Below are 19,807 nucleotides of genomic sequence, written 5' to 3'. Positions count from 1 at the left end.
GTCTTAATAATAAAAACAAAAACAAAGATATGACATCCAAAGTATGTAAGGTAGTACAACTAGATCTCTTTTATTGAATCCAAAAGGTTTTAATTATATTTTGCTACATATAGATGTATTTTAAAGATTTTGAAGTGTCAAAAGGTCATTCGGGTTAACCGTCCAAAGACCAATACAGCCATTTCATTAGTGATTAAAATATCTTAAAATGTAATAAATGTATATATTTTTTATTCTGGCATGATTTTATAACATCATATATCAACATAGTGCAAAATAGTATTAAAATAATGTGTAGAAGTCGCTTTGTTATGAGAAAGAATGTCTGGAAAAATGAATTTCATTGATGTCATTCGGAGTAACCAATATAAAGGGACCATTTTGGATCAAGTCATGCGGTCAATATCATGTGACAGGTTGTGACATCATTCAGACACCTGCAAAGGACCACATAGTCGTGAAGCAAAGTAACTAACTATCTCTTTATCATATGCATGTCCCGAAACATCAGGTCATTCGGTACAACCGCTATAAAACATGGAAAATGTTGAAATATTTTAAAAATTTGCACTAAATATAAAATGTTTTGATTGTCCTTTTGCCAGCTAGCTAGATATCATCCTGTTAGCATTGTTTGAAAATATCGTCATTCGGTAAAAGTGTCATTTGGTAAAACCGAAATTTTGGTTAAACCGAATTAATAGATTATAAAATGTGTTAATAACGTGTTAATAGATTATAAAATCCACATAATCTCATTGTTAACACTTAATAAAACTTCAAAATTAATTATATCTCCATTATGTTTTTGTTTTTTTACACTTTTTAAAATCTTATCCGTCAATGACCCATAAACAACTGTCATATTATCTGCATTGTAGTTTAGACGTGGTTGCTAGGATGTTTTACTGTGATGTTACTGTAATTGCAACCAAAATGCAACATTGTCAAAGCGTTTTGTGCCTGCTGGGCTTCGACTGTGGTTTGTACTGTATGATAACAGTAATAATCATTACAGTTTTTGTCAGACATGGGCTTAAAATAGGAAATAGAAAGATAAACTTTGATCAATCTGGATCTGGATCATGGTAAGAGCGTTTTAGCAGTTTAATCCAGAAATGTGTTCGTGAACTTTAATTGACCCTGTCCTCTGCATGTTTAATAGCAAAACTTAGCTAATGAAGCTTATCAAACAATATTATATTGCTGATGAAGCTGGGTAATCAAGGTTATTTTAGCTAGCTAAACAGCTTGATGAGTGCAAACCATGCATCCCATAGCTTTGTTGCTAGTTTCTTTCAACATAAAACTTTTGACCCTATGAAGAAACAAACTCAGAGATCAATACAGAATGACATCAGGATATAAATCCCCTTTTATTGATAAGAATCATAGTATTGTGGGTACAACACACATCCAGCTAAGCGCATAAAGAAAACTGGAATTAGGTTCAGCTAATTCTTTATAAGACCTTGTTAAAATGTTTACATTACATAATAGACTGCTCAATGACGTCATAGTTTCATATTCATATTTTAGATGTCTTCTAAAGTGACATCTTACATTCTGATATCGATCTTTTTTGAGTTTTTGTGACAGAAATGTGGCTTTCTAACACCTTTAAACTAAAACAAAGACACTGAAGCATCACCCAAGCAGACGGTACTATATTACAAAAAACATCAAACTGTAAATCTACAAAAATCAAGAATGGGTGTTAAGAAACAAGCCACTCGAAACAAACCAGATAGAAACAAGCATTTTTTTTTTTAATTCCCAGGTTTCTAAAGATTATAACCAACCCCAACCCATCATACAGGTAAACATTCCTTTAAGCACATCTGGGCATGTAGAAACTGCTCATGCAAAACTAAAGAAATCATTTTACAAGAATTCACCAGCACAGAGACTAATTCGGAGTAAGATTGTACCTGAACCATCTGCTAGTAAAAACTGCACATCTGTTACATGAATCATAGCAACCATGATGCAGATGTAGCTGACATCCATTTACAAGCACAACAAAGTGTGTATCGGTAGCCTGAATGGTGATATTCTCACCAGAGGAGGTTTAAAGTCAACATGAAATGATGTTCGCAACCCATTTTATTGATGTGATGTGTTCCTGTGATTAACAGGATATTCAGTGAGAAAAATGCAGGACGAGACTTGATTTTTATCCTAAAAAAATGGACAATTGGGGGGAGGGGTGAAAAATAAGAGTTCTTGGTGATGTCATCCGAAAAGGAAAGTTGTTTCAGAGATTTTTTGATAAAAGGTACAACAATTGTGCTTATTTCAGTGACTTTAAACAGTTTTTTCACTAACCACACATAAACGTCATTTTCTCAAAAAGACAAACTTTTACATACATGCTGCTCACATATTATTGTAGCAGAGTTTGTGCTGAATACAGACTTTAGCCATTAAAATGTTATAAGTCATTGAAATAAGCACAAATGTTAAGGGATGTCGGAACATCTCCAGGGCACAAAATCCCCCTCAGACTCCAGAGGGTTAAGAAAGTGTGATTGAAACTGTAAAGAGGGTGAATTTTGAGTTCATGTTGACTTTAATAGCACGCTTTGGTCTGTTCTCAGGTGCTACATACATGTAGGTCGTTATAAAATATCATGATATGGTCCACATTTAGGGAACTTGATCGCAGAGAAGTTCAAGTAAAATCTCACAAGAGTCCTTTGAACGACAACAGAGCTTTCAACAGTCAGCGCCTTCAGCCAGTCATGTTTTTTTCTGATTTATCTAAAGAAATGAGCTCTGCAAAGCACACAAGTTAGACTTATGACATTGCACAGACTGGTAGCCGACCGAGTTAGTTTGCCGAGTGAAGCACCATCGGTTTTCCTGCACAAGGAAAGGGTTGAGTAGTCCACATGGGCTACTAGTCCGTAACTAATCCCAATGTTCTCCATATTTCAGTGTGCAGAAAAGCATGTCTTTTTAGTGCTACTGGAAAACCTCTGACCAGACAGTGTCCTAGAAAGAAAAAGTTTTTTTTGTAAAAAAAAGAAAGGCGTGGCTTTATTTATTTCATTTTTTTTTTGGCATCTGTTCATGATTTTGTTTCTTATTTTCCATTCACATGTCTATTGTTCTTTAAATGGTTCAGTTTTCATTCAGCATAGCATTTTTTCACTGCAAAAAATAGTTTCTTACTTGGTATTTTTGTCTTGTTTTGTGTTCAAATATCTAAACATTCTTATGTCAAGATACTTTTACTGTAGATGCAAAATAACACAAAATAAGAAGTCTTGTTTTCTTCACTCAGTATTATTCTTCTTCTGTATGGGGTGTCTATGGCAGCCCTATGAGCAGAATATGAGAAAATTATGAAATTTGGCACAATTGTAGAGATGGTAATGAATAGTTATTTGACCAATTTTGGAGTCTCTAGGACCAACTCTATAGCGCCAAAACAAGTTCAAAAATTCACTTTTCTAAATTGTATAACTTTTGAACCCATTGCTTTAGAAAAATTAAACTTAGTACACCTGATTCCACTCTTCATGCTGATCACATTCAACATCTTACATTAAGACTCCACCTATTACAGTATTGGCCATTTTGAAGAGTACAGTATTCAGTTTTGAGAGTACAGTATTCGTACAGTATTCAGTTATGATGTTGCTTACTTAACTTAACGAGTTCAAAATTGGTTCAGAGACTGTATTTCGGCCAAACTTTGAGCAATCAAAACAAAAATTGGTACGCTTCATCGGATCCATGATCTGAGGGTTCATGCCAAATTTGGGAACAGTGCCACTTACAGGTCATGAGATCTGAAAAATGGCTATTTTTGCTTATAACTTTTGAACAGTTTGTCAGAAAATCGTGATCATGGCATCTATGGATTCCTTGTGTCATGTCGAATATTTAAATTTGAATTCATGTTGCATTCATTTTGCATCTCCAGTAAATGTATCTTGATTTAAGAGTGTTTAGATATTTATATTGGCAAACGAGACAAAAATACTGAGGAAGAACATCTTTTTTTTTTTTTTTTTTTTTTGCAGTGTTGTAACAATCTGTTGAAGAACATTCCAAAGGATTGTCTTAGGTTCAGTTTTATGTTCCTTTCAGATTCTCCAAACTAAATCCTCCATGGTTACAGCTGCTCCGAGCGGATGACATGGAAAAGAGTAACATTGTAGAGGACCTGATGTCCGTTATTCCAGGCATATAGCGCGCGATCTCGTGGGTTATAGTCCAGCATGGATATATGTGAGTACTTGTTCTGCAGAACGATATCGATGTATTCGTATGTTGAGGAGTTGGTGTGGTAGGCATAGTAGACTTTCGTCCCTCCCGAGTAGCCGTTGGTCACGTACAGCGTCCCGCAAATCATAAACGACTCCCCGGCACTGCGCCTCGGGTGATTGGTTGTCCAGCTTTGGATGATGTGCAGGGTCAGCGGGTGGAGCTTGCTGATGACGATGTTCCCCGCGTTCTGATTGGTGGCGTACACGGCCCAGAGCCCGCCCTCATCCACCATGAGGTCGATGTCGGAGTGTCCTCCCCAGGCGTAATGGTAGGTGTTGCTGTAGCCTGCGTTGTCCAGACGTTGAGACTTACTAATGGTGGAGGTCTTGAAGTCAAACTTGATGATCATGTTACTCTGGAACTTGTTAAAATAGATGGAGCCGTTGTAGACCACCTGACCCGTCCCGGACCAAGGGTGCGGGAGCCGGTGAGACGTGAAGTTATCCGACGTCATGAAGTCCGCCAAAGACTTGTACTCCCGTACAAAGCGGTTGTTATGGTAACCGTCCATGTACCACACCTGAACAGAAGTGAGAGAGCAAGTGATTAATTCATATAAATGACTAACAATACAAGCAATTGAGTTAATGAGACACATCCCTGATAGCACAAGTATGCTGACCAGATGTGCATTAATTTTCATTTGGAAGATGTCATTTTTTGTATTTGCTCATGTGTAATATGTTGTTAGAACAACATGCAGCAGATGTTTTTTAGTCAGAATATACATGAATCTAATGTTTTTACGATGTTTCTCAGGGTTATGAATCATTTTGAATTTAATTTGAAATAAAAATGAGGTAGTAAACAGGAACTTGAATTGAAATTCAGATTTGAATGTCTGTCAAGAAGACTTTGAATGTTGGCTTGACAAAGTCTTGTTTGAAAGTGTGATGATAGATAGATCGATAGATAGATAGATAGATAGATAGATAGATAGATTCTTTGCTAGTTAAACTGGTAGACTACATAGTAATCATCTGATATATAGTACGGAAGGTTGAACTACATACTATTTAATCAAAGTGGGTCAAGTTGTTCTTTATTTTGTCTGTGCTTGCATTAGATTTTTTTGTTCTGGCATGAATTTGCCAGCACAGCAGGACATGTTCAGCGAGGTCTTAATTAAATTCGAGACTGAAGGTGTCCATCCTTCCCCTGGCTGTGGCAGAACGCAGGCGGTGAAAATTGACAGCCAGGAAGTTGCTGTGTGCCAGGCATTACGAACCCTATGGGGATAATTCCAGATCATTCCGGATAAAAGCCGACTCTCCGTGGAGAATTCCCAGCATGGCTGGGGCTTCTGTTTCTCGGTGAGGGAATGGAAAGGGAGCAGTCACGCTTATGGAATATTCCAGAGCCTCGTGGCCCAGCGGGATGTCTGTGTGCGCTCTATAGGAGGCACGAGGCAGTAAACAACATCTACTGTATATATCAACATACACACTCTATTCTGCATGTTGGAACATTCGACACACCCTTTCTTTTGAAATCCAGCCACAGTTGTTCACTGTATGGCTGCAGCAATAACATTTGATTAGATCTTATTGTAGTTTAACAGCATTTTTCACAATATAAACTGTTCCAAAGCTTTACAACGAACAGTGTGTTAATACTCTCGGTGAGCGAGTCCTGGGCAGAAGTGGCGATTATAAACCCCTAAGATAGACTTAAGAGTTGAAGAAAGTGCCAAGAATCAGCTGAGGATGTTCATCCTTTGGCTAACACCAAAATAACACAAAATAACACCATTAAACTTTATACTATCTGGTAGTTTTTCAGAAAATGCTCTGCCAGCTCTAAACTAGAATGAGAGGTCTCTTTTCCGTTCCGATCCCAACAGAACTTGCAAACAGATGATTTTTTTGGGGTCAGGTTCTGGTCATTTTTCCATGTAAAATTAGTAATATTATTAGTTAATTCTTTGGTCAGCTTTTCTGTATTTATATGTGCTATATAATAAATTTTATTTACTCAAAGTATATATAAATACTATATATAGAGAGAGAGCACCGATCCAATGATTGATCCAATGATTCAGAATGGTATCTGCCGATGCATAACCTGATTTTGCTGAGTTCAAAATGTTCCTGGGTCAACATTTTTGTTGATCCTGGAACAACATTATACTGATACCGATAGTTTGATTTTCTTATGGAAAAAGGGGGGGCGCTACAATTCATGTTTAATGTAGGTAAAACCTGCAAACCTTGCAACCCTGGCTTGAGCTATGGGAGATTTATAGGGTCAAATAGAGCCTGCTTTTATCGGCCGATACCGATTATCGGCCGGTTCATTGGTGCATCTCTAATAGATTTACTGTGTATATATACCAAATAACTTCATTTCATGCAAATAAATTGCTTCAGTGACTCAAATGTCCAACATTTAATGCTAATAAAAGCAAACATTTGGTTTTGTAAAACATGGTAATCCTCTCTAATGATAATAGTGTATTTGTAGAGTAAATGTTAGTATAACTGAACATGTGATGTCAGGACACTTTTTGTTGATTTGTAAAGCTTCTGGTAGCATTGCAATTTTATTTCTATATACATCAGCTTTTGAGAATGAAGTCACAGAATAGCTTTGTGGTCAAAAGTTGGAGATATCAAATAGGAATATGATCAGAATATGGAACGCAGCATTAAAATTTGACCATACTAGTCAGTCACAGGGTGTTTGTTCAGGCTTTAACTAAATGCTCATGCAGACATTGAATACTGCTCCATCTCTGCTTGGTATCTCTGACAGAAACACACTGCTGTGCCAAAGCTTTTTATCTTTGAAGAGCCAAAAACCGCTCTGAGATATTGCTTATTGTTCACTCCCACACACACACACACACACACACACACATACGTCTCTCTCCATGCTCTGTCTGTCTCACACATACGGCCTACGGTCTCATCAATCTTTGAGAACAAGAGCCTCCAACCCAAAAGTGTGAGAAAAACACGAACAAGAGGGAGGGGGAAAAGCACTAAAACCGGGCCTGTGGGTGTGAATGAAGGTTATATATTCTCTAGCTTGATTTATAATTGCTCTACTGCATTTATGGGTTTCGGAGGAACTAGCTTGTGCAAGGCATCACTTTAATGGCATCTTGGGTTTGTTGGGGGGGTTTGCTTGTGTAGTTTTATATTAGACTATTTCTTATTCTTTTATATTTTCCAGTCTGCTGTACATTATAATTCTTTGCAAAATGTCAGACAGATGTCAGATGTTTTTCCTTCCACAACTGGCACTGTTAAAACAATACATTATAAGAACTAAATGTGAATACAGTCACAGCTAAAAGATGCTGCGTGACACACAAGCTATATATAACTATACCAGCTCTAATCTGTGAAACTTTGAAACAATATGTATTTTCTGAAAAGCACTGTAGAAATAAATTTGACATGACTATATTCACTCAAAATAATGAATTGTTGGATTTACTTAAAAAAGAACTGTCAAGTGGTTCCACGGAACTATATTGAGTAATTTGTACAAATAACAATTTAGTTGTATGAACAAAAGAATTTCAAGTAAAGCTGACAAAATTTCTTTGAGTAAATACAAATCATTTGAATGGCACTGTTACATAATATTTACATGTGCAGTTTACTTAATAATGTTATGTTTATTACGTAAGGTGAACACATTTATTGACTTAATTTACCTTATTAAATGAACTATTTTCTCTACAAAAAGCACTCAAAAAAATAACTAATTGAACAAACTCAATTGAATTGAGAGCAGAAATTCCATCCTAAACATGCCTGCTCACAGCATAAATACAGGCACCACACTTTTGCATAATGGTAACCTCAAAATTCAAAAACATTACAGAAACTCCTCTAAATGTCCAATAAAACTGAACATTAAACACTAACATGAGCTAATAACATCTTTCCCTTTACTGAAAACACTTTAATCCCTAAATTTACTCTCCTAATGCAGTCCCTTGCAAAGCATGCTGGGAACTACGGATCCACTGCCCAGTTAGTTATGTCAACATTAATTTGTGCGTTTCACTCAGCAATGTTAAGTTGACTGAACAAACACTTATTAAGTAAAGCTGACAATACTCATTTTTAGTTGAAACAATGCAGTTAAATTATGTTCATGTAGTTACATGAGTTTTTTAAGTAATGTGAACAAGGGTGGTTTGAGTGAAACTAACAACAGTGAAATTTCATTTTTTTGAGTGTTCATAATACAAGATGGCCTTCGAGAATAAAGTTAAGGACATTAAACTGTTATTTTTATAAAGCAAATTCATTTAAGTACAATGCTTTCTGGTACCATATTGGTATAGGCTGATATGATAGTTTTTTATTATTTAGATTTTTTACACTTTATATTAGAGATTTCTTTTAATCAGGTGATATTGGATATTTAATTGTGTATGCTCGTTTCCCCTGTTTTTACATTTAGATTACTATTGTTAATCTTTTAAAAACAATAATAATTTACTAGCACTGTTACTCTGTATTGACCAATCAGCATCCCACAGCTATCCAATTTTTGTGTTTTAACGTCATTAATGGCAAAACAAAAGATTCATCGGCTGCTCAATGCCAGTGGATGGAGCTTGAAGGTCCAGCCACACCTTAACCCTTCCCATTACCCTATCCCAAACATAATTATGTCAAGCCCCGCCCATTAGGTCCACAGAGGTGGAGTTGGACTTGGTCAAGCTCCACCCATTACATCCAGAGAGGGAACTGGATGTCATTTGGCTCTGCAGTGAGCACCAATTGAAACAAAAGACATGCTTATATAACTAGGGACTAGTAATTTTGAACTTCTCATTAAGAACTGGTACATCTGCTTGCTGAGATACTTCTTAAACGCACCAGTTAAAGCATATGCAGCTCTGGGATGCCAACAGCTAATTGCCAATTTGTCATTTAGCCCACACTTTAATCTAAAACCGTTTGCAGGACATTTATTACAGGAACAGTCTCTTGCAACCTGAGGTTATAAATCATAAAGCATATTATAACATTTGGTAACGGGCCCAGATCTTTAAGCACAACGACATGTAACCCAATAGCTAAACAGGTCAAAGGTTATAGCACACTTCTGCAATGCCACTCAGCTTCCCTTTTTCATACAAAGGTTTGCATGAGACCACACAACATCACCAAAAACCCTCTTTACACTCTGGGAAAAGATTAGGCTTAGAATGGGCTTATACACACAGGCCGTCAGGAACGTCTCGCGCTCATTTCCTGCTGGCCTCATTCATCCACCAGAGTCTGCTGTCTTAACCTCCACCCGTTATCAGAAGCCCCTCCGCGCCCTCCATTACGAGCCCCACTGGAGCACTTCACGCCCAGACGAGTGGAAAATTATTTGGCCTCGCTTATGTTCCCCTTGTGCCGTTGTGAGTGTTAGTGACCTGGCTTCAACTTCACAGACATCCGACTAGTAAATGAATGCTTGTTACGAACTGGTTCTGTTTTGATTCTTTTGTTCCAGTGCAAAAGTCATTATAATGCAACAAAAATATAGCGATAAACAACAGTATTTAACTAATGAATTATTACTTTATACAACAGTTCTTTCTGGTTCTCGAATCTGATTGGCTGAGAGCCGTGCAATATTGTAGTGATAACTGTAGTATTTTACAAATACTACATTTGTTGTACCACGAACTGTAGTCATAAGAGTTTTTTAGGTGAGAATGTAGTTGTTTAGACCTGAAATATGTGACTCATATTTAATCATAGCACTTATTTTACAATTTGTTTAGACGTTTTGAGATGGGAGCTCCAGGCCGTCAGCGGCCATTCAGTGCTCATGTACCCGCCGAGAACAGCTTCATCTCGGCCAGTGCTTCGGGGAATTTGCCGCTGGCTCTTACGCTGCATTCATACGGGGCATCGGCGTCAACGCTTGATGGAGGGCGTGTCTGAAGCTTGGTGCTGACGCGACTGTCATAGTAACAGCCAATCGCATTACTTTCCAGTGTTGCATGAATGCAATTGCATAAGGTGATCTGATTGGCTGACGCCTGTATTGGCACTTGAAAAGTTGAGAAATTTTCAACTTCTGCTGCGAGCAACACGACGGAACCCACAATTCAGTTCAGCAACGTGTGACATCACCCATTCAAAGTAAATGAGTAGCGTTAACGCCGACGCCCCATGTGAATGCAGGTTTATAGTCGTTAAACATGAGATATAATTAATTTTGGGTACATAAAACAGGCAATCTTTGGTCTTATTAATCTATTACTTGTTCCTGATCAAATCGAATTGGGCAATGTTAAATTTAATAATTGAATATTAAGACTATATTTAACTTACATCCTGTAAAGCACTGCTTTTGTTTGACTAAACTGTACAATTGTGTTTATTTCCTAATGTCATTTATAATGGCTATTGTTGTTAATTTAAATATTGTTGTTCAATAAATATTATACCAGTAGCCGTGCAATATGGCTGTATATCAGCACACTGTGATTACCTACGGCCGAATCTCAGCCGTGCTGATATACGAGACTGTTCTCCTCCAAAAAATGACCCTATAGGTCGTTTTTTCAAGCACCTTTTTACAACCTATATTTACGTTTTAAAGTCATGCGCCCTCTAGCTGGTGTAAAAATAATGACAGTGTCGTGTTACGTCTGTCGTCATGAAATGACGTATGACCGTCTTTACCAATCAAAATGTGTGTTCATTTAAATGCAATGTGTGGACTTTTTACATGGTCCCTTACCTACCATTTGTCCTTTTTCCATTTAGCAAAACTAATTTTTTTTATTAAATACTACACCTAACCCAACCCTAAACCTACCCTTAGTGCATATACACTTTATGAGCACATGCGTTCCCTGGGATCGAACCCACGATCGCGTGATCACATGATTGCATATTGTTATATATTGCAATGCTCTGCCAATTGAGCTATGCAAAACCTGAAATTTGACACAGATAAAAGGAAACAATGCATTAAAATTAAAGTGTCCTGTTGTCGATAGGAGGACATGTTGTGATATACAGCCATATCACATGGGTACTTGTGTGATATTGCTCATATATACAGTAAAAGGAAGTGCTTTGATTCCTGGGAATATCTATGAGTCTTAATTCAAATGAAGCACTGAATTAAATATAATTGGTTCACTGAAGCTGAGTCTGAATGAACTGATTCATCTACTGCACAGTGATCATGAGATATTTACTGATCCTGATGATGGACTAAATATTTAGATGAAGTATTTTCTGCAAAGGCATAAGGAAGAATTTCCTTGTGCTGTTTAACTTCACGCTGTGCAAATGACAGTATAGGATGTGAGTTTTTCCTCAAGCGTGTATATTTGCATTTGTGTATGATGGCACGGCCTTGAGGTTTGTTTTTCTGTGTTTTATTTTTTCTTTATTGGTCTAAAGCAACATGGTTATGAAGCAGTTGCCGGCAGCTATGTGCTCATGGGTTTTTACTGTAGGCATAAATTAAGCAGCTATCCTCCACTATCTGCATGTTAATGAATCTCAGAAATGAATCCTGTTTGTCCTACACAAGGAAGTTACACTTATATTCATTACCAAATGAAATCAGTTCAGTGAGTGTTCAACAGTGTTCAACATTTCACATAAGATAATATACATATATACATACTATATTCAGCAAGGATGCATTAAATTGATCAAAATTGACAGTAAAGATATTTATAATGTTACAAAAGATTTCTATTTCAAATAAATTTTCTATTCAGCAAAGAATCCTGAAAAAAGTATCACTGTTTCCGCAAAAAATACTGCGCAGCACAACTGTTTTCAATACTGATAATAATAACAAATGTTTCTTGAGCAGCAAATCAGAATGATATTAGAATGATTTCTGAAGGATCATGTGACACTGAAGACTGGAGTAAAGATGCTGAAAATTCAGATTTGCATCACAGAAATAAATTGCAATTTAAAATACATTCAAATAGAAAAGAGTTGTTTTAAATTTTAATAATATTTAGCATTTTTTTCTGTTTTTACTGTATTTTTTGATCAAATAAATGCAGCCTTTGTGAGAAAAATCTAACTGATCATATATACACATATATGTATATGCGTTTATACTCACCCTAGTGTCTCCTTCAGGAGCGAGGGGGTCTGTCATCCAGGATCCGAACCGAGACCCGGATGTTTTAATAGTGATTGCATCACTAATGCCGGTCAGCTTACCACAAGCTGCAGGACACACAACACACATTTAATTACACACACATATACTCACACACACTTTCTTACCATCACACACAAATTTAATGAGTTTGGTGATTTAATGCTGTAATATTATGATGAGTCTGATTCAGTCATAATTACTGTGGTAATCTTATATCTTGGAATGAAGATTCTGGTTAAATACTTTAATTGAGTCACACTGAGCTTCATTATGATCTTTCACAACGAAGAGCGAGAAAAAATTGCTTCTGTTTTTCTTTCACCTCAACACTTTCAATTTTATTTCTTGAAGTCACCATGAAATGGCGATCACAACCAGATTTAGTTCCATAATGTGATATATATATTCAGTTGCACACAATAAGATGTGTATTAAGAAAGCTAACAGCTTTTTTGATGTTCATGTTGACTTACAGTAACATACTGTAAATGGGTCGAGCTGGTGAATGTAGCTACATTGATAATATATGAATACATATGAATGTTTTAATGTGTGTGACAGAGAGAGAGAAAATATGATGTGCAGATAAAACAAGATAAATGTCAAAAATGATGGTGTTTGACATCCTGTGATGTTGATAGTGAGTGTAATAACTGTGATGTATGTGTGTCAGTTTGTGTGTGTATTTTCCTGCTCAGCCTCCCGCATTCAACACACACACACACACACTTACACATGCTTGAGATTAACACACTGAGTAATCTGTTGTCTGAAGGGACATACAGGCCTAAATTATTACGCTACTATCTTTAGACTAAAGCCCTGATTCTCTCAAACTGCAGACACACATCTGCAGAAAAATACACAATCTTCTTACACAATGAAATGGAACAATGTGCGTGATTATTGATTTATTTTTGTCATACAGAAAAAATTCACATGTGGAAAGAGCACATGTGGGACTGCTAAATTCATGTGTTTTGATAAATCTGCATCAAAATGGCATTTGAGGATTTATATTTGAACAAGTGAAACTAGATTTTTACATTTCTGATGAAAATGTAAGTGGTGGCGACGTGGCGTAAGTCTGATCGCTTAAAGTAATAGTAATGCACCTCTCCTCGACCAAATACAAGTTCATTTGTGTCACGTGTGGGATGAAATTGTACATGGGAATTTGTGAAATTCCTTTGGTTTTCCTGTCAAGGTTTTATATTCATTAGAAGCGATGCACATGGATGAAACTCAAGTGTGTGTGAAACAGAGAGATAAATCAGAGTTGTTTTAAAGCCATATTGATCGTACAGTGAAATTGGCCCAGATTTCTCTTCCAGAAACTCGGCATGTAGACGAGAGAAAGATGATACACACCAGAGAACAGATGCCGATGTGTGTGGATGCTGGGAAGTGGAAGCTGTGATGGTGAATGCATAATTTCACTCTTTTATAGCTCAAGAGACTTTAACCGAGTTCTCAATTGTGATTCATTTAAGTATCAACTATGTCTCAGATGCTTCTACTAAAATAAAAACAGACCCATTTGAGAGAATAGATACAGTAAGAGACAAAAACGTTCTAAGAACGTTTTGCTAACGTTAACATGAAGTTATGAAACATTATTTCTGAATGTTCCCTGAACGTTCCAAATGTCCAGTTTTTTAAATGTTTAAAAAAATGTTTTTTTCTTGGTTATACGAATGTTAAGGGAACATTCCATTTTATCATTCTACAAACATGTGGGAAAGTTACTTTTGAATGTTTTCTGAACATTCTAAAACAAGTAGTAACATTTTTAAAAAAAAACTAAAACATTTCAAAACAAATGAATGCTGTATAAATAATGTTTTTATGTTAACATTTTGAGAACATTGTTAAGACCAGATCTCACAAGCAAACGACTATTTTACAAGATGGTGATTTTGTATGAATTCGTATGATGTGAATCATCGAAAACATGATTTTTAAAGGGAAAAAGGAAGCACAAAAATTAGCCACAAAAAAGTTACAAATTACCATGAGATTTTGGTGTATTTTCCCCACCAGTGTTTTTTTTTTTTTTTGATGCCAGCATTTTTGATCATTTTCACAAAACCTTTATGGCCCCCAAAATATTTTGTTGTACGAATATCTGAACATGCAATAGGCTATATATATATATTTTTTTTTTACAACAGTTCTTTCTGGTTCTTGAATCTGATTGGCTGAGAGCTGTGCGATATTCTCCCAGTATCAGCACTGGTACCATTTCACCGTTTGTATAACTTGCGGCGACTGTCATGGCGGTCAAGCGAATCAACCATATTTTTTATAGTTGTTGTCACGAAATGTAGTTTAAAGAGTTTTTTAGGCGAGACAGTAGTTATTTAGACCTTAAATATGCGACTCATATTTAAACATAGCGTCTGTTTTACTATTTATTTTGACGCTTTCGCAGATGCGAGCTCCAGGCCATTCAGTGCTCGTGTACCCACAGAGAACAGCCCAGTCATTTGGGTATTTGCCGCTGGCTCTTCATGCATTCTTTTTTTATCAACACTTAAATGTGGGCAAGTTTCATAAAAAAAAAGCTACATTTTGAACAAAAAGCTGAGAAATTGTGTTTTTGTCAGACAATGTCCGGATCACATTCAGAATGATGATCAAATCATATGGAGTAGATCGCTTCCATCAACACCCTCAAAGCTTGAACAGTCCTATTCGTGGGTCGACATTTGTGACCCTGGACCTCAAAACCAGTCATAAGTCGAACGGGATATTTGTATCAATAGCAAACAATACATTGATTGTATGGGTCAAAATTATCGATTTTTCTTTTATGCCAAAAATCATTAGGATATTAAGTAAAGATCATGTTCCATGAATATATTTTGTAAATTTCCTACCATAAATATATCAAAAATGTATTTTTGTGAGTGGATATGCATTGCTAAGGACTTCATTTGGACAACTTTAAAGGCGATTTTCTCAATATTTTGATTTTTTTGCACCCTCACAGTCTAGATTTTCAAATAGTTGTATCTCGGCCAAATATTGTCCTAACAAACCATACATCAATGGAAAGCTTATTTATTCAGCTTTCAGATGATGTATAAATCTCATTTTTTTTTAAAAAAATGACCCTTATAACTGGTTTAGTGGTCCAGGGTCACATTTCATTCTGTAACATTTGGACGCTCTGATATGTTGTTAAATGTTTAATAATCTCATTATTTTACATGTGCATAAGCAATGCTTCTATCACTTGTTTCTGCTGCTTCTTCGCCTGTGTATGGATCTGTACTCTTTCAGAAGATGTGTAATAGCGGCCCCTACCGTGTAACAGTGAAAATGTGGATTGCGGTTGTGTCTAGAAGGATAGAGCTACGGCCAGAAGTGACACAAAATCTCGCCATAAAATAACAATAAATTCATTTTATTAACGTCTACACCTACCCCAACCCTAAACCTACCCATACAGTAATGCAAATACAGTAATTAATTGTTGTTCAGCATGACAAAAATGACGCAATATTGATGTGCGCATGCCCAGTAGGACAATCTGGCCGTAGCTGTATCCTCTCTAGCGCTAACCGTGGATTGGCCCCAATTTGCTGGAAAATTCCGTCAATGGCAGGGAAAGAGCTACAGATTGGCTCCATTTACTTCCATTAAAAGTGCCTAGATGTTATGCCACTGTTGTTGATTAAGCTTATTTTGCACACTCAGATATAAACAGTGTTAATCCAAGATCATGTTCTGCTTGCTTAAACCATGTTGAGAAAACATGTAAATTTCTGTGTCAACGGTGTGTCTTACCGAGCTTCTGCATGCATGCGCGTAGCCGCTCCTCGAGACTAACCACACGGGAGTGCAGGTCATCGTAGTCGTAGGCTCCCATCTCCTGCTGGAGGAGGCCGAGGCTGGCCGTCAAGTTCTGCACCTCCTCCTTAAACTGCTGAACCAGCCGGGCGTCGGCTTTGTACTCCTCGAGTACGGGGATTAGCGGACGCAGCTCCGCCATTTTTGCCTTTATGGCCTGCAAATACGTAATGTGGGAAAGTTGGAAAGTCTGGCTTACTTGTACATTGTGAAGCCTGTCTGAGCCCTCGCTAGTCTAGGTGTTGAATAGGGTGTGTGCATTAATCAATGTGTTTGTTTGTCTGGAAACTCCTAAAAATAAATGTTTACAGCAATTGAGTTTCACTATATATGCCGCAGAGTATGTGGACACCTACACACCACATCAATATGTGCTTTAATTTCAGAACCATTAGCATTTATAATGAGTTAGTCATCTATAACAGCTTCTACTCCTCTGGGAATTTAGATGCTGGGACATGGATGCGGTGATTTGCTCCTGAGCGTCAGTGAGGTCAGGTACTGATGTCGGGTGAGCGCCAAAGATCGCATAAATCTTCTTTGTGCAGGTCAGTCAAGTTTCTTCCATGTTAGACAACTACACTCTAAAAAATGCTGGCTTGTTTCAATCCTTGATATGGTCAAATATAGACAACCCCAACCGTTGTGTCCATATTTGACCCAAACATGGGATGAGATAAATAATTCTTTATGAACCTCGCTAGAGCAAAAAGAGCCCTGTTTTCTTATAAAACAAGTGTGCTTTTATTGAATGTGCACTTGTAGCATACTTTAAATTTTAAAATAATATTTTTAAAAAACTACTTGCAGATAACGCTTTCAGATATGTTTCTTAACACACTTAAGTACACATAAAAAGTGAACATTGTAATACTGTCAAAAGTTTTACTTTAAAGTACATTTTAAATCATTCTGTTTTAATAATTTTTGTTTGAATTATTTTGATGTTGCATACTAAAGCACATGCAAAGTACTTGATTATAATTTTAACTGAGAGTGTTATTTGATATTACTTTTTTTAAATGTACAAAATTGCAATTTCATCGTTACAAATGTGTAATAATTACACATATATTTAAATACATGATTTACAAGTTTCAATAGAAATGACCTTAAAGCATATTTTAATTCTCCACAAGTGCTTGTCAGTACATTTGGCAGAATAATTCAAGCATATTTCAAAGACTATTGAAGTAATTATGAAATTATGTACTTGATGTACTTGAGTGGGTCAAAAGCACTCTAAAATTCAGCTAATTGCATTTTACATAGTGTCCTTGATTTAATACATATGTTAGAGTTTATGTAGATGAAAATAATTTAACTAGGTGTCCACATACTTTTGGCCATTTTTTTTGGTCCCCATGAGGAAAACAGCTTATAAATTGTAATAAGTGATTTTTTTTTGTTGAAAATGTAAAAATGTAGAACGTTTCTGTGATGGGTACAGGTGGGTTAGGGTTAGGGGACAGAATATACAGTTTATACAATATAAAAATCATAATGTCTATGGAAAGTCCCCATAAAACATGAAAACCCAAAGTGTGTGTGTGTGCGTGTGTGCTTGTAGAGCCAGTGAGAGACCAGAGGCCAAACTGCAGTAAAACTACTGAGATTCGTATAAAAATGATAGATCTACAAACATTTATCGACGAAATCAAGCGCTCTGAACACGGTAAACAATTGGGAAAAGACTTTATTAGTTATCGTTTAGAATGCAACAGCAGAAAGGGACACATGCTGAAATTACAACTCACATACAACAATGTGATGTTAAAGATTAAATTCTTTACTTCCAAAACGCATATTACTTCAAAAACCAAAGATTCATAGTGACAAATAATAAGAGTAATAATAAAAAAAACTTAAGCACTACTAGCAAAGATGAGAATAATAATGGTAGTAGTAGTAGTAATAATAATAATAGCAATATATCAATGAAACTAAATAATGTAGATCATATAAATAAAACGTAACAATTCTTTAAGGTAGCATGCAGGAGGAGATCTGATTGGTGGTTGGATAAGGGAGGGGGAGGAGTGTTTCTTACAGCTAATGTCGTATAGAATATGAGAATCGTGACATAAACAGCATGATTGACGCCCACTTCAGCCAATCGTGGGTTAGACCTGCCTCTTCTGGCCTCTGGCTCTCCTATCATGTCTTTATAGTTAGCCCTGCAAGCAAGAAACAACACACTCAGCACAGGGAGCTAACTCGCTAACCTATCTAACACATTCACGTGCTCTCACAGTCACACACGCACACGCTCATGTACTCGCACAAGCACGCTTGTGTTAGAGTGCAAACAATATTACATTCCATGCATGTGTCACGTAGCATGCAAAGTGTGTGTCACGGGATTATGGTACATTATAGGAACTGAAATGTGCAGATCCTTTATTAATGTTTAATATTTTGATTTTTTACGTAATTTTTACTTGTTTAACTTTTTATTCTTTATTATAATTACTCATTTAATTACATTTTTTTAAATGTAAAAAACCCTGAATCTTTACAGTTTTGCACTAACAGTGCATTTGCATATTACATTTGCACAAAAGTTCACTAATTATTTGGATCGAGGTCTGCACATTTCACAAAATTCGCACAGGCATTTATAGGTGTGCATGCAGTCTGTAGTGCTCTAGTGTGTGCGCGCTGTATCCATACGGTCTGATGTGTGGATTCATGTGAAGTGTGTGCAGTTCTTGCATATAATTGTGTGTTTACCTTGTATTGCTTGGCGATGTTTTGTTTGTGGTTCTCTTCCACCTGTTTGAATTTGGTCTCCAGGCCTCGGAGTTGATCTTCCATCTTCACCACATACTGCAGGTCCCTCTGGGTCCGCTGGTCCAATACTTGGATTGATTGCGTCATGTTTTGCACCTACACACACACACACACACACACACACAGGTATCAGAGATATAATGCAAAATTATATTTATTAAAAATGTTGAAATTGTAATATATATATATATATATATATATTCAATATATTTATTGCTTAATTCATATTCATTTAATTCATATTCATTATTGGTATTGCTATGAATATATATATATATATATATATATATATATATATATATGTTACTGCTTTTTATATTTAATATATTTATTATGATTTGTTTCAAAAATATTGATTTTTATATATATATTTTATGGCAGAATATTATTTTTAATCATTGGTGCTTTTGTCAAAAAGAACATTTTCATAAAATTAAATTTTGTAAAATTATTGTTATTATTGTTATTAATATATATAGCTTTATATTTATTCAATATATTTATTATGATTTATTATGATTTCTTTTTTCAAAAATACTGTATGTATATGTATTATTTTTTTATTTTTTTGATGACAGAATATTCTTTTTATTTTATGGCAAAATATATTTTTTATTAACTGGTAATTTGTCATCAAAAATAACATTTTCATAAAATTCAATTTTGTAAAATTATTGTTATTAATGTTATTTGTACTGTGTGTATATATATATATATATATATATATATATATATATATATATATATATATATG

The 19,807-nt window shown here is 35.8% G+C and overlaps 2 protein-coding genes across 3 annotated transcripts in view; one reads left to right on the top strand and one right to left on the bottom strand.

Annotated features, from left to right (window-relative positions):
• Nucleotides 1-1,347: 1,347 nt before the first annotated feature.
• The window catches only part of olfm1b (olfactomedin 1b), a 33,776-nt gene continuing 15,316 nt past the window's right edge, over nt 1,348-19,807 (bottom strand). For both annotated transcript variants that reach the window (XM_051877845.1, XM_051877844.1), the window contains exons 3-6: nt 18,994-19,149; nt 16,198-16,417; nt 12,361-12,467; nt 1,348-4,801 (exon numbers count right to left, since the gene is read on the bottom strand). In XM_051877845.1, coding sequence (XP_051733805.1) covers nt 4,127-4,801; nt 12,361-12,467; nt 16,198-16,417; nt 18,994-19,149 — 1,158 coding nt within the window. In that variant the 3' untranslated portion in view covers nt 1,348-4,126. The remainder of the gene's footprint in view (nt 4,802-12,360; nt 12,468-16,197; nt 16,418-18,993; nt 19,150-19,807) is intronic.
• The window catches only part of rpl35 (ribosomal protein L35), a 518,047-nt gene continuing 502,037 nt past the window's right edge, over nt 3,798-19,807 (top strand). The window contains exon 1 of the mRNA XM_051877897.1: nt 3,798-3,810. Coding sequence (XP_051733857.1) covers nt 3,808-3,810 — 3 coding nt within the window. The 5' untranslated portion in view covers nt 3,798-3,807. The remainder of the gene's footprint in view (nt 3,811-19,807) is intronic.

This window comes from Ctenopharyngodon idella, chromosome 21 (genome assembly GCF_019924925.1).
Source record: "Ctenopharyngodon idella isolate HZGC_01 chromosome 21, HZGC01, whole genome shotgun sequence".
Taxonomy (NCBI): Eukaryota; Metazoa; Chordata; class Actinopteri; order Cypriniformes; family Xenocyprididae; genus Ctenopharyngodon; species Ctenopharyngodon idella.
This window is presented reverse-complemented; position numbering and strand designations above follow the sequence as displayed.